The 14,429-nt window shown below is 36.2% G+C and overlaps 1 protein-coding gene across 1 annotated transcript; it reads left to right on the forward strand.

Annotated features, from left to right (window-relative positions):
- The first annotated feature begins 6 nt into the window (after positions 1-6).
- Positions 7-14,409, forward strand: STK26 (serine/threonine protein kinase 26). Its single transcript, XM_017817690.1, has 10 exons — positions 7-86; positions 5,291-5,347; positions 6,938-7,046; positions 7,140-7,297; positions 9,577-9,762; positions 10,392-10,540; positions 11,205-11,298; positions 11,787-11,849; positions 11,940-12,076; positions 12,472-14,409. Exons 2-10 carry the CDS (start codon positions 5,312-5,314, stop codon positions 12,494-12,496), a joined length of 957 nt encoding a protein of 318 aa, XP_017673179.1. The 5' UTR covers positions 7-86; positions 5,291-5,311; the 3' UTR covers positions 12,497-14,409.
- Positions 14,410-14,429: the final 20 nt, after the last annotated feature.

A 14,429-nucleotide genomic window follows, 5' to 3' on the forward strand; every position in this document is an offset into this window, starting at 1 on the left:
AAATAGAAGATATACAGCAAGAGATAACTGTTTTAAGTCAGTGTGATAGTCCTTATGTAACAAAATACTATGGATCATATTTAAAGGTAATGTATAGTATTGCACAAAGATTTGCTAGAATGCTGCTAAGAAAATCATCTAAACTTGAGGAATAGTTATCATGCCAACTTGACAATTTTTTTTAGTAGGTTTTTATTTTTCTTTGAACAGAGCTTTTAACTTAATTTTCCTCTTTTTGCTGCTTGCTCTTTGAGGTGGGATTTGCACAAAATTACTGGGGAATGGGGAATGATCAGAGATAAAGGATTCCTTTTGCCATTGCCGCTGCTTTTGGACCTCAGTTTTCTCTCCTCCCTCCACAATCCCTAGCACAATTTTGTGGCCTTTCTAGGCAAGAAAAAAATACCTTCATAAAACCATTCCTGATATGGAAAGAAACCCTGCACCGTGTAGAGATGTGTTGGTAATTATGCAGCTTAGTAGGCCTGAGACAAAGTAAAACTGACATCAGCAGAGTTATGTAACCCCTGTGTGAAAATATTATCTAAGGCATAATTTAAAAACAAACAAACAAAAATGAAAACCTGCAGAGATCCAAACCATTGAGTAAGACCTTTCAGCTTGCAAAACTGTCCAGGTACAATCACCTTAAATAATGCTTAAATGTTTTGCACTGCAGACATGTTTTAGATGATTTTAAAAAAACCTGAAACTATTTAATAAAAGCTAAAGTGTTAATCATATTTAGAACTATATTAAATGTCTGGGGGGTTATTTGCTTGCATTTGGGATCTTGTTGGGTTTGTTTGTTTATTTTTTGTTTGTTTCCTTCAGTTTGGGGGATTTTTTTGATTGATTCTGGGAGGTTTGAGTGGTTTTGTTACTTGGTATCCCCCTCAGGATTTCTGGCTTATTAAGGTGTGAGTTTTTTGATGTTCTAAAGACAGATCTCTGATAAACGTTCCCTATGTCACACTTGTGCTGTATCTTTCAGTGATACATAAAAGTATTAGCAGAATTTATTTAGTTGTGTTCTTTGTAGATTTGGGTTTTTTCCTGTTTAAATTGCCAAAGTATGTAAGACAACTATAGTGGCATTGGGTGTACTATGTGTTCTTTATACCCAAGTAAACATACAAATTGTCACTCATGTCCCATCTTTGCTTCTCTTTACTGGGCTCGATCAGTGGGATTTTTGTTTTGTTTGTTACTAAGTAGTAAAGCTCCAAGAAATAGTAGAATTTACTTTCCTGAATCATAGTATGTTAGAACAAGACAGCTCTTGTCAAGATAACTTTGAATTTACCCAGCAATGTTCCTCTGGAGCTGTGCACAAATGGTACTGCAGATCCAGACATGATCAGTCTTTTTTACAGTCCTTTATTTTCTGTGATGAGCGAAGTCCTAAGTATTATCCCCCTGAATATCCATCAACTTTGTCTTGTAAAAGCCCAGTTGTTTGCCCTGAGGTACAAACAAGTCAAAGTAAATCTTGGAAAGTGTTTTTGCTTGGAAGTATATTTTCTTGAAGAAGCATTCTGTGAAATTTTGGAATTAAACAGTGATTTCAGCAGCAGTAAATGGAGAAATTAAACCTTGGTTTGGTGAGCATTTGTTTTGTTTGTTCTTTGTTTTGTTTTGTGTGAGGTGGTGGGTAGAAAAAGCTTTCTAAGTTATGTATTGAATAGGGAAAGAAAATAGTCTTTTCATTATTTGTAGCAGTATAGGTATGGAAAGCATAGTATAGTTATTCTATCAGTGCTTTACAACTATCAACTTCTGGTTAGGGTTTTTTATTTTTTAAGAGCTCCTGTCAAATATTAGATCATCTTAATGCTGCAGTACTCTCCTCACCACTGTGTGAGTTCTTTCTATTTCTATTCTAAATGGATAAATTCTGAAAGACTAATGATGATCTCTTGTTTACTTTTCACACTTGTAATGTTTTTGGGGAAGAAAAGGTTCTGTGCATGGTGCTTGGGGGGAAGTGTTTGTGGACTTTTGGTTACTAAATACCAAAGCAAACCCTTAGTGCAAAGGCATTCATGTTACCTACAGCAGTTACTGGTATTTCTTAGTTCTGTAATCTAGATCTGGTTTAAATCTTTAAATTTGATAGGTTTTACTTCAAAGAAAGTACATCTGAGACCATGCGGTGGCTTCACGTTTTTTATGTGTGCCTCAGTTCATCCAACTGAACTGTTAATGAACATTTTCTGTTGTAACTTATTCTGGTTTTTTAATCAATCTTGAGTAAGCAGATCATTCTTGTCATCAGTTTGTAGTTAGTTTGAGTTTTCCCTTTGGCAGGATCACATATTTGATAGTTACAAGTTGTTTCTGACTAAAACAGGAAAGAAGAGATGTTAATAGTGAGGGATTTCCAATTGCAAGCATTTCAGATGAGAGATTTTATTTTTGTACAGTCAATTCTATACACTCTGCAGCTTGACAGTTTCCTTGCAGTTTAGGATGCAAAGGCAGCCTTGTGGGGATGGAGTGGCCCAGTCCCAGGGAGCTCAGGGCTTGTCAGCTGCATTCATGCTCTTCCATTTGCCCCTGCTGCTGAAAGGCAGAAGGGAAGAGGGTCTTTATTTCAAATACTTGACTTACTAATTTGTAACTCAGTCAGCTCAGCTGTTGCCATGTAAGTTACTCGTATGTTCTGCAGCCTAGCTGCTCATTAGCTACAGCTTGTACATCTGACTTGGAAATGTGATTTTAAAAATGTAGACAGTCCCTTAGTATTTTTCATAGGAGTGCGATGTTATTTGTCAGTTATCAGGTGTTTTAGTCTTTAAAAACCTTATCATTGGTACAAGATGGCAAGATCTGCTTCCTGTGGTTCTTGGGTTAAAGTTGATGACATTTTTCAGTTTTTGTGGCATGTCATTTTAACTTGGGGTACCTGTACATCTCGAATTTTGAAGTTCAAATGGGAGTTTCCCATTGAATTAACTTTAAAACTTAGATAGTAGTAATTTTTTTTCATAAATTTTCATTGGGTATCTGGCAAGATCAACAGTGTTTTCTAAACATACTGGTAGGTGATGTGCAAGCACGTATATAGTCAAAGAATGCACCTTAGTAAACACATTTGTGTACAATAGTAAAATGTTTTACCTTTATATCATTGTTCACGAAGGTGTGGAAAATTGTACAAGCTTACAGCTGTATTAATGCAACTTTTGTGGCTGTAAGGTAACATAAATCCTGATGTAGGTGTCTGTAGATGTTCATATTTGTGGAAGCTCAGGATCTGAATTTGTCTCCTCATGTCATATTGCACTTTGATTGCAATTAACATCACATCTCAATAAATAAAACATTGGGTGTGGAGGGTACCCGTGAAAGTGATAATGCACAGGAGAGCAGCAGGGTAAGTTAGATTAGGTAGCTAAAAGGGGTGTTTTCCTCAAGCCCAATGGCTTGTCAGAATGTATTACTACCCTACCAGTTCAGGCAAGAAAAAGATTAAAGGTATTAAAAGTTACCCTAGTTCTGGCATATTCTGGTTCCACAAATTTGTGAAGCTTGATAAAATGCTTCAGGTGACTGAAATTTCATTATTGTTTTCCTTATTTGTACCACTTAGACCTAGGTTTTCAATATCTATCCTTGTAATTATTACAGCCAACTGGGCTTGCTCTTTTCTTTTGCAATTAAAACAAACCTGAAGTTATTCTCAGCCTTTCAGGTTTGAATATGGAAAAATCTTAAAAGTAGCATCCAGAGACTTCCATCAGAATTGTATAGCACTTTGTGCAGCAAAACTTTGAGACAATTTAGAGATACTGGTTGTTCTATATTGCCTATTTATACTTGGCTGACCAAAAATAGCTAGGAAAAAGGTTGTTCATGCCTGGCTAGAAAATATCCACACCCGGTTACAGTGGATAGTAGCAATTTCTTTGAGACATTATTTGAGAAACACAGGACTTACTCATTTTCACCTTGTACTGTTTTCAAGTAATAGTCAAATCCTCCAAACATGTCTGGTAACCACAATGTTTGCCTTGAACAGGAGTTCCTTGCAGGTCTTCTGAGCTGACAAAGTCAGGCTTTATAAAAACTGCTAAAATTAGCCAGCCCTTCCCTGCTGAGATCATAATATTGGAATAGACTCTCATAAATGGTGTGTTTTTTAAATTCAGTATAGATCTAATAGAGCACACTTTGTTAAGATAATTGGATGTGGTGCTTTCAGAAACTGCGCCTTTATTTGCTCGTTGAGTTTTCTTTACATTTCCATCCCTGGACAAGCCATAGGGTGGGAAAACATACGATGGAGAATGCAAGAGGCTTTAAAGAGTTCTCCTGCCCTGGGTTTGTGCTCTGTTATAAGGAACTAGCACTAGTAAATATTTGCCAGAGACTTACACAGTGTGTGTGGTACTTCACCAGCTCTGGTTCAGTTGAGTATTTTTAATAACTAGTTTTTATTTTAAATAAATGTATTTTTTCACAGAATTTCTGGGAATAGTAGCCCATAGATTCATATTTGAGTTTTTCCTGAAATGTGAGGGGACTGTGGCAAGTAACAGATTCTCTCAGTTTTGAAACACACAGTCTGTAGATCTGCTACCAAATCTTTCCAGTTTTGTTCATAGGAACCAGTCACCTTTCTCAGCAACGTGCCAAGGGCAAAGTCAGCATCTAGAAATCAGTGTTAGAAGAATTTGCCAGTTCTAGTGGTTGAGACATCTCCACAAAGTGAAGGCACCTTGCAGCTGCCTCCATTAGGCTTTAAATTTCTGTTGCCTTTAAACAGGTTCACGCTCACACTCCTGCTCAAAAGTAATCTTAAGTTTTGAGTATTTTCCTCAGATGAGATGTGTGGTGGTGTTAAAATAAACTTTCCCACTTAAATTGTAATGTTTCTGTATCACAAATGACTGGAATTGATAATTCTAATGCAAAGACAGCCTTTTTTAAGAATCCCAACCTTACGTTAAAACACTGAGTTTAAACTTAAACCACTACCTAAGCACTTTTTCCTCTAAGTTCCATTCCTTTATGTGAAATCATTTTTAGATACTAGTTAGCAGATTAGTGCTGATGGGGCTTTTCGTTGTTTTTTTAAATACAGAAGTCAGACTTACAAATTAATGTTTTAGACTTCACAGGAGCTCTGTGATCATTCTACAAGAAGTAGACTTGGTGCATGTGACTTGGTGCTTAATGGGACTCTGCATTTGCCTTTTAACAGTGTACTGGTAGTCTATTGAAATAAATATAATTTTTTTTATGGCAGCCTTGGACTTCTAACAACTCATGCCTTCCTTTACAGGGCACAAAACTATGGATAATAATGGAGTACTTGGGTGGAGGGTCAGCTCTGGATCTTGTGAGTATATGATTATGGATTATAAGTACCAGTGAACTTTATTTCATTCTGCTCTTATAGCACTTTATAAAAATCAAGTACTTGGAGGCAGCTGCTATTATATCACTGCTACACTGTAATGCTCCAGAAGTAGTTCTGTTACACTGAATTCATGTTAATTTTTTAATTTTACTCCTCGTCTCTAAGCTTTAGGAAGAACCTATTTGTTCTCAGTCAAATGTAAGGCAGTGTTTTTCTAGTATGAGAAGTACTCTTCTTGCTGTATGTGGTGGGTTTGTGGCTTTGGGATCCTCTGTCCATCCCTTCTCACCTCCTCCCAGTAGAATTCATAACACTTAAGTAAAAACTGTTTTATTTAGGTTTGGGTCTCAGGAATGAATACAGCTTGTGTCCATGGATACAGTTAATTTTAACTGGTTAAAAGGTGTTGGGTTTTCCATTTTCAGGTATTTTTGGTTAAGCATGAAAGTGCCTTTTACTTCAGATAGTGTGGCATTCATGGAGGGTGTAGCTTGGAGAGTGCACGAGCACAGTCCACTGTGTGTGGCTGTGGTTTCCCCTTAGTTTCAGTACAGCTCTGCCTCAGCTTTAACGCTGCAGACCCACCCTTTCCTGTAAGATAATATAGCTCAGTCTTTCTTTGTGTGATTCTGAAGGGAAAATATCATGTCTTCACTATTACAGGATGGTGATAATTATGTATTTACTAATAGGGGTCCTCTCTGTGAGAGTTTTGAAGTATGTGCTTGACTTCACAAATCTGTTTAAACTTCCTTATGGAATTACATCAACTCAGCTGGAACCTGGTCTTTTTGAGAAGGGGGCTGTGAGATACTCTTAACACTTCTGAGTGATTGATAATTTTCTGTGGAGTGTCAGAAAGAGTGGAATAGCTTTTACTAGTGACAGTTTAAATCACTGAACCTTTAGAAGAATAAAATTTGTTTTGCCTCACTTTGCCTTACCATAATTTCATTGCTGTGTTGTTGGTATTTTTTATTAGCAGAACCACCCACCTTAATTGCTTCTGTTTTACTCACATAGCTTTCTAATGTGCAAAGTTTACACTTACTCACTACTAGGAGCTTTATAGTAGCATGTTATGTTCCTCATGCAAAAGCAAGCATGGAATCAAAAATGCTGGAACAAGTAAAAACTGCATCATTAAATTTAAAACTCACAGTCAATAATAGATTAATCTGTTTTGAAATAGGCCAGGTTACTTAATTTACTTAATCTAAATTGCAAAATTCAGATTGGTGTGTTCGTTGTCTGTAGGGAAATGTAACTGTGGAAATTCAGTTCTTGCTTTTCATGTGCTTTGCATTCTGAGGGGAGCACAGACAGTGTATGTTAGAGGAGGAAAAGCATTTTCAATGTATTACCTATCAACAGGATACTTTGACGATGATCATTTGTGTGATCATTCCATTCTACTAGAGTGTTGACATAAGTAATTGCATATTTCATGAATTCTGTTAGTTCTCTATTTTTAAAAAAATCTTTCAAGATCAAGATTTAATTTAACCAATAACAAGGCAAAAATTAGATAAAAGGCTAAAATTATTTTAATGTGTCTTTTCTCTAAAGCTGCGTGCTGGCCCTTTTGATGAGTTCCAGATTGCTACCATGCTAAAGGAGATCTTGAAAGGTCTCGACTACCTACACTCAGAGAAGAAGATTCACAGGGATATAAAAGGTGTGTAATACTTCAAATGTTACTTTTTTAAAGGCTTTAAAAACTGTAAGAGCAGTATTCTAATTTAGATATTATGTTATTTCTCCTTGGCAGCTGCCAATGTCTTGTTATCAGAACAAGGCGATGTTAAGCTTGCTGATTTTGGAGTTGCTGGGCAGCTGACAGACACACAAATTAAGAGGAACACCTTTGTTGGAACCCCATTTTGGATGGCCCCTGAAGTTATTCAGCAGTCAGCATATGATTCAAAAGTAAGTATGAGAGTGGAACACCTTTTTTTTGTATCCGATGATCCAACAGCATCTACTTTGATTTTTTTGCTTTTAGCTCTTATCAGTGTGGAGAAAAAAATAGATTTCAAATTACAGGGTTTCAAATACTAAAGTTAATAGTAGGATTAAATTGTTTTTATACTGTAATTACATGTCATTGTCCTCCCCTGCAGGACATGTGCAAAGTCACCAAGTAAACTGACGCTGTCACGTCTCTTTCAGAGCAACTCCCACTATGCTTTCAGTGTTGAGGGGTGGTTGGTTTGGTTTCAATTCAATGTTTCTCATTTAATTCAAACAGTAATAAAGTACTCACAGAGTAGAATACCACCAAAACTTGGTAGTTTATTTAAAGCCAGGATGGTGGCTAAAATTTTACTCTCTTAGATTTTTATACACAGCTCTGGATATAATTTCTTTAATGGTATTTCTGAGGATCTGTGTAGTGTGGAAAATTTTAGCACAGGTCACTGATGTGAGAAAGGTAAAAGTGACCTGGTAGCTGTGGTACCATTATGTCACCTTGTGCATTTCTTTGTCATGGGAGCTGTTGATGGATGACTAATTGCAAAGGAGAGTTTCCCCATGTGAACTAGCAGTAGAAAAGCAGAGCTACTCTTATGTGTTTCTGAGGATTGAGGACTGATGCCAGAAATGACAATAACGAGGGGACAGTCCCCTCTTCTCCTGTGTGTAAACCCACAAGATGACCTAGAGTGCATGGTTAGGGAAATGGCAGCATGTTTTAGTGCTGGCATTGGACTTGCCATTCTGTAGATACAACTTTAAATAGGAGCAAGAAATCTAATAATCCTGGGATGTGCAAAGTAACATTGTCATGCTGGTTTTTTTCTCAAACAGTAAACATAAAACTGTACTTGTGATGTGCACATAAAGAAAAGACTATCTGAGGTGTCCTGAAAATATTCACACTCCAGGAGACTTTCCCAGGATCATTCAGACTTGAAGGAATTTGTGTACTTGCCTCAAGGGTTCTTGCTGATAAGAAAGTTGTAGTTCTCCTGTTATGTGTTTCAGTGGTGCAACTGTATTGTGCTCCCTAGGGCGTTTTGGAAAAGCACTCTACCCTGCTGTAAAAGTGTGTGTTTGGCCAGTCAAAATTGGAATAATTCCTCTTCTGCTTGCCCTGTGCATAGATCAGCTTTACCACCCCTTTATTTATATTTTCCCAGCAACCTAATCTTTTGCCTTCCGTATCTCTTCAGTATGTTGCAAGAGCAGTGTCCTCCCCCTTTTCTTGCCATGCCAAAAGTCTGGTGGGAAAGCACAGGGGATACAAGCCTTTGCTAGCACAGATGAAGGGTTTGGACAGGATACACTTCAATTTCTAGACTAATACCGATGAGTGTTTTGGTATCTGGACTGAATTTTAACCTTTCTTCTCTCCCTGCTCTGAAATGGTGGAAAACAAAACAGAAATTAATACAATTTTTGTAGTGCCAGAGAGTTACAAGCCCCATCTCTTGTAAAAACGCTTTGCTCCAATCACAGTTGTTGGTTATGGTTATGTTATTTCAGTACTAAACTATGAGCTAGTTTAATTATTTGATAAGAAATACAGCTATTTGATACAAATACAGAATTTGTTTGTAATGCTTACTTTTAGCTAAAATAAATAGTACTTCATTATTCTTCAGAAATTTACACTGTGAACTTGGTGTGTTTCAAGTCTAACTAGTCAATAATTCTCCAGCTAAATTCATCAAGCAGTCTGTTAGAGAAGAAGTTAAGTGATTGCCTGCTGGAGTTGATTCAGTTTTCTGCCTTGTTCCCTTACAGCAAGCTGTCAAACAAGGTTGGGTACCTCAGAGCATCTTCAGTTTAAAAAGTGACATCACCATGCAGTTTTGGTACCTAAACAAACTCTGAATTAGGCACTGGAAATTCATTTCAGTTTGTAGTGAACATATAGAAAAAAGTCAAAGGAAGATCAATGTTTCTGAAGCTTTTTCCAAATGCATGTGAATTTAGGTGCCCATTTAACTTGCAGACAGTTTCAGAACAATGACTGCAACAAGAGTGATGATGTAGTTGTTTGTCATTAAAGACTGATTAAGTCAGCCAGGTCTTTGGGAATCTAGTATTCCCAAAGTATTATAAAGGAATATTTGCACTATCTACTTAGAGCAAAATAAGTTTTATTATAAAAATGCAGTATATGTGAAGATTTCAGTTATTAAATACTTAGTCATATTAGCCCTTAATTTTGTACTAAATGTCCTTTTCCCTTTTTTCAGGCTGACATCTGGTCATTGGGAATCACAGCAATTGAACTGGCCAAGGGGGAGCCTCCCAACTCTGATATGCATCCAATGAGAGTTCTGTTTCTCATTCCGAAAAACAATCCTCCAACTTTATTAGGGGAATTCAGCAAACCTTTTAAAGAATTCATTGATGCATGTCTGAATAAGGACCCAACATTTGTGAGTAGACCTATGTGTGTGTGTATACAGCTGTTTCGGGTTTGTTTTCTACTCTCTCGTGCTTGCAGAGTATTTTGATGGTGTTGGGCATCGTTGTTGATTGAAATAATTTTAGAGACAATACTTGTAAATGCTAGTGGTGCTTTTTAATAGCTCTGCCTCCATCCTAGTCTCTTTTGTTTAAAATACTCAAAGGAGGAGGGAGAATGCTGAAAGAAATTACAGTGGCAGAGACAGATTCCTCAAATGCACTGAAACCTAGGATAATGTCAGAAGAGAAGCTTTAACAGAGGAGAGAATCATCTTAGATCCTTTTCTCCAGCACAACTTTTGCTGTCTGAATTCAGCTTACAAGGAAATGTTGCATTGGAGAATTTTGATTAGTCATTTTCCTGGGTGTGACCTTTTAACGTAGAAGGATAAGCTGTGTAGTCTGTGGGTGACTTGATCGTATTTTTAGAGTGCTCGTAAATGTGGATTACTGGCTTTTCTTGACTTCCTGTTTCACTAATTTCCTGATGCTACAAAAGTTAGCTCTAGAAGTCCGTTGTCTTATTAAATCTCCCCTATTAACATTTAAAATCATGAAATGTTAGCATAACATTAAATATTTAAAGTGTTTCTTACAGCGCCCCACTGCAAAAGAACTTCTGAAGCACAAGTTCATTATGAAAAATGCCAAGAAGACTTCCTATCTGACAGAACTGATTGATAGGTTTAAGAGGTGGAAAGCAGAGGGACATAGTAGTGATGAAAGTGATTCCGATGGTTCAGATTCGTAAGTTTATTTTCGGTTTAGTCTCTTTCGTTTTGTTTTTTTTAATTTATTTAGATAATGTTACAAAAGTAAGTTTGCTGCAGCTTCTCTGTGTAACTTACTCCATTTCTGTACACCTGTCTTTGTTCCATTTGTTTTTCCTTGGCTTCTTTCAAGAAACCCCCTGTATGAGCCTAAAGACTAATGCATAAGTCAAGCTGCTTGCTCATTGTCTCTTTAAACTTTCTCTCTCTGAACTCACAGTTCTGTTTAAGTGCTATGTATTTCCTAGTCTGAGGCTAGTGGTTGTACCAAAACCAGTGAATCACAATTAGGGATATTACAGAGCAAGGTTGAGGTGCATGAAGAAGTTTGCACAATGCCAGTGGAACAACATGCTCTCTGTAAGTCTCTTGCTTTTCTGGATATCAGATAACTGTTTTAAATGGGATGCCATGGGGGAAGGTAAGCTTTGTGGGTAGATAACATCTTCTCCTTGCTTTGATCACATTTCAATTTATCCAGCCTCTTTTAAAGTTCAACTAATGTTTAAATCCATGTTTTGCTTCTTATTTTAAGGAACATGGAACTAATCTGTATAGATTTGTTATGTATTTGGGTTACCTGTGTTTGCTTGGTGTTATGTTGTGACTAGTGTTATGTACATGGTGTCTTTTTTCTTCAGGGAGTCCAGTAACAAAGAAAATAACTCTCACCCTGAGTGGAGCTTTACCACAGTTCGGAAGAAGCCAGATGCAAAGAAGCTGCAGAATGGGACGGTATGTACAGACTGAAGGGTTCTTCTTTCTAACTGCTGGTTCTGAAGCCAGTTTAAGGAAGATGGTGATAAAATTTACTATATTCACTTTTCATAGGAACTGACTATTTTTTTGTAGTTCAAGAGATGATTGATGCTTGTTGGCAATATTTCCTATGCCCATGTCAGGCCCAAATGCAGAGCATAATGCAGATTTACTTGATTGATATCTGTTCATAGAGGTGGGAATTTTAAAGACTTAAAATATTAGGGAGGGAAAACTGAACTGTTTTCCTGACCCTGTATGACATTGTTTGAGATGTGTCATCAGGCATCTATTTCAACATCCCATATGGTTTGTTGATGTACTGTACCTTTGTTGTTTTGTAACATATTTTAAGCACTTCTTAAAATTTAACTGAACTTCCAAAATCGCACATGCTGTGTCAAAGGCAAGTGTGTATGTTGTATGGGAATATGCTAATGTAATCCTTATTTGTTAACTTCTAGGATCAGGATCTTGTTAAAACCCTGAGTTGTTTAACTATGATAATCACCCCTGTGTTTGCTGAGGTAAGTTTTGGCTTTAAAAACTTCTTTGAAAGCATTAGCCACATGTCTAATAACTTTAATAAGTTTTAACTGTTTTGTTTTGCTCTTCAGCTCAAGCAGCAGGACACAAATAATGCTAACAGAAAGAAAGCAATTGAGGAACTTGAGAAAAGCATCAATATGGCAGAAGCAACGTGTCCAGGGATCACAGATAAGATGGTGAAGAAGCTTATGGAGAAATTTCAGAAGTAAGTAGTTTAGTGATAAGGGAAAAAACTGCCATGTCCAGTGCTTTTATCTTTGGTAGTTATAGCTAACACTTCCTTTTGAGACTAAAACTAATAGTAACAATTACTATGTCTGGTCTTCTAGTGCTGGAACTTTACTTTTTGTGTCTTACTTTCTTTAATTTAGGCTGCAGTTTTGTTGTAAGCATATTTACAGCCAGTAAGGGAGACAGAGAATCTTTGTCTTACCTTTTTTAGGAATATTTTCTTGAGAATGTCACTTCTGGTGGTTTTTTTCCTCTGAACCGGTTAGATGAAGACATGTACTAGTTTAATGATGCAAAAATAATTATGTGCTGTTTGCCTAGCTGAAACAACACAATTAAAAAAATTTTACTTGCATTTTTTATCTGTAGATTTTCTGTTAATGACTCATCCTAAGAAACTTCACACAATTGACTGCTGTTTCATATGGACCCAGTGAAACCCACCAAAACTACTTCAAGCTTGGCAGTGCTTAGCTCATGAGCTCCTTGTGCCTTTTGGATCTTTGCAACATATTGATGGTGATTGAGGATTTGAAAGAACCTACTCAACTATTTTGTGGCAGTGCACATGGTTTTATATTTTCAGGAAATTATTTTGTAAAGAACAACTTTTAATATTGTAGTTTCACCTGTTTAATCTGATAAATGTTGAGGTGCAGTTTTGCTTTTAGAAATAACCATTACTTTAGTTAATAGAATGTGCAAGTACAGTATGTTTTGATGCTGTTTTGTTCCTGTACATGGGGTTGTACAGGTCTTTTATATTCATGAGTTAAACTTTTGTAAATCACTAACAAGCTTCAGAGAAAATAGCTTTTTCACAAGCGTATTCAAAACATGTAATGTAGTGGCAAGGGTATTGCTGTAGCACCTGCTTCAACCAGCATATAGTTATCGTGCCCTGAGAAACAAACCTGCAACAGTATCTATTTTAATTCTGAATTGGTACAGTATTTTAGGCAGCTCTATGATTAAATATATTTGAGAGCAATATGTCAATAGTTTGCAGGTGATATGTAGCAACAGGTCTATCCTGATGTACAGTATGTGTATTACCTTTTAGAACAGGTTTTGAAGTAGTAATTCAGTCTTATATCATCATGGTAGGAAAATTTAGAGCAATACAGTTGAGGGGGTGGGGCTTTTGGCAATAATGGACAAAACCTGAAGTCCAGTTTAACTTAATTTAATTTTTTTCCTCTGAGTACACATGCCTGGGTGGAAGGGAGCCAGAGAAGCCGAGCGTCGCATGTTACATACCTCACACGCAGGTATCAGTGTAACACCAGCGTTCTGTGTGGTGGTGTTGTTTCTCCTGTAAGATATTTATACACATTTTTTTTTTTTTGTTCTTAAATACATTAAATGCAGTACATCAACATAATTTGTTTATAATTTTCTGAAAGTGTATTTTAAATATGTATTTACCAGTTAATATGCAAATAACTGAGTTATAGATATTCTTTCACAAAAAGGTAGTACTGTGCAGTACGGAGTGATTTTTTTTCATAAAAAGTAGGTAAGACTATAAAGTTGCTTTCAGTTATATATTTATGGTACTGCTAGATGGGTAATCTCTTCTGTTGGTTTTTTTTGTTGTTTTTTTTTCCCTTTTTCAACCCAGTATGTATATTATGCTGAAGTTTTGAACTGGGATTGTTTTTCAGTACTTAGCTGTGGAACTGTTGGTGTAAATTTATTTTTGATAAAGGCTGGGTGTGTTTATTTTATGGTTCAGACCTGCACATTTTGTTTTTGCACAAAAGTAATTTTAAAGAATCTGAAATATATCTGCCAAATATTGAAAAAGTAATGGTGTGCAAGTAAATACTGCATTTTCAGTCAAATGTTGCCATTACATCATTTTTATATAAAGGACACTCGTGAGAGATGGTGGTTAGATATGCCAAGGACAATTATTTTCAATGGTGCCTACACTGTAAAAAAATTACTTTTAACTCCTTGTTTTAATTTTAAAAGAAATGTTTCTGTTTAAAACTTTCATCTGCTATATAACTGAAATTCAATTAGAATTTATATCTGAGAAAAAAAGTCTGGAAATAGTTTTTGAAAACAATAATGTTATGGATTAAATAAATATTTTTATAAATGTAAAAGCAGCAAAAGTTGTAAATACAGTTGATCTGAAGCTTTACAAAATAACTGCATCACAGAAACAAATTGTAGTGCTTCTCTAGCTTCTGTAGTTGTTAGTCTTGTAAATCTGTTTATAGATGAAGCTTATTTCAATGTTTTGGGGGGTTTTAAATGGTTTAAAAATAAATATTTAAGTTCTGTAAACTTTGATGAGCTTGTTGTGTTGTGCA

The sequence above is a fragment of the Lepidothrix coronata genome, unplaced genomic scaffold (assembly GCF_001604755.1).
Source record: "Lepidothrix coronata isolate B3197 unplaced genomic scaffold, Lepidothrix_coronata-1.0 Scaffold2, whole genome shotgun sequence".
In the NCBI taxonomy this organism is placed as follows: Eukaryota; Metazoa; Chordata; class Aves; order Passeriformes; family Pipridae; genus Lepidothrix; species Lepidothrix coronata.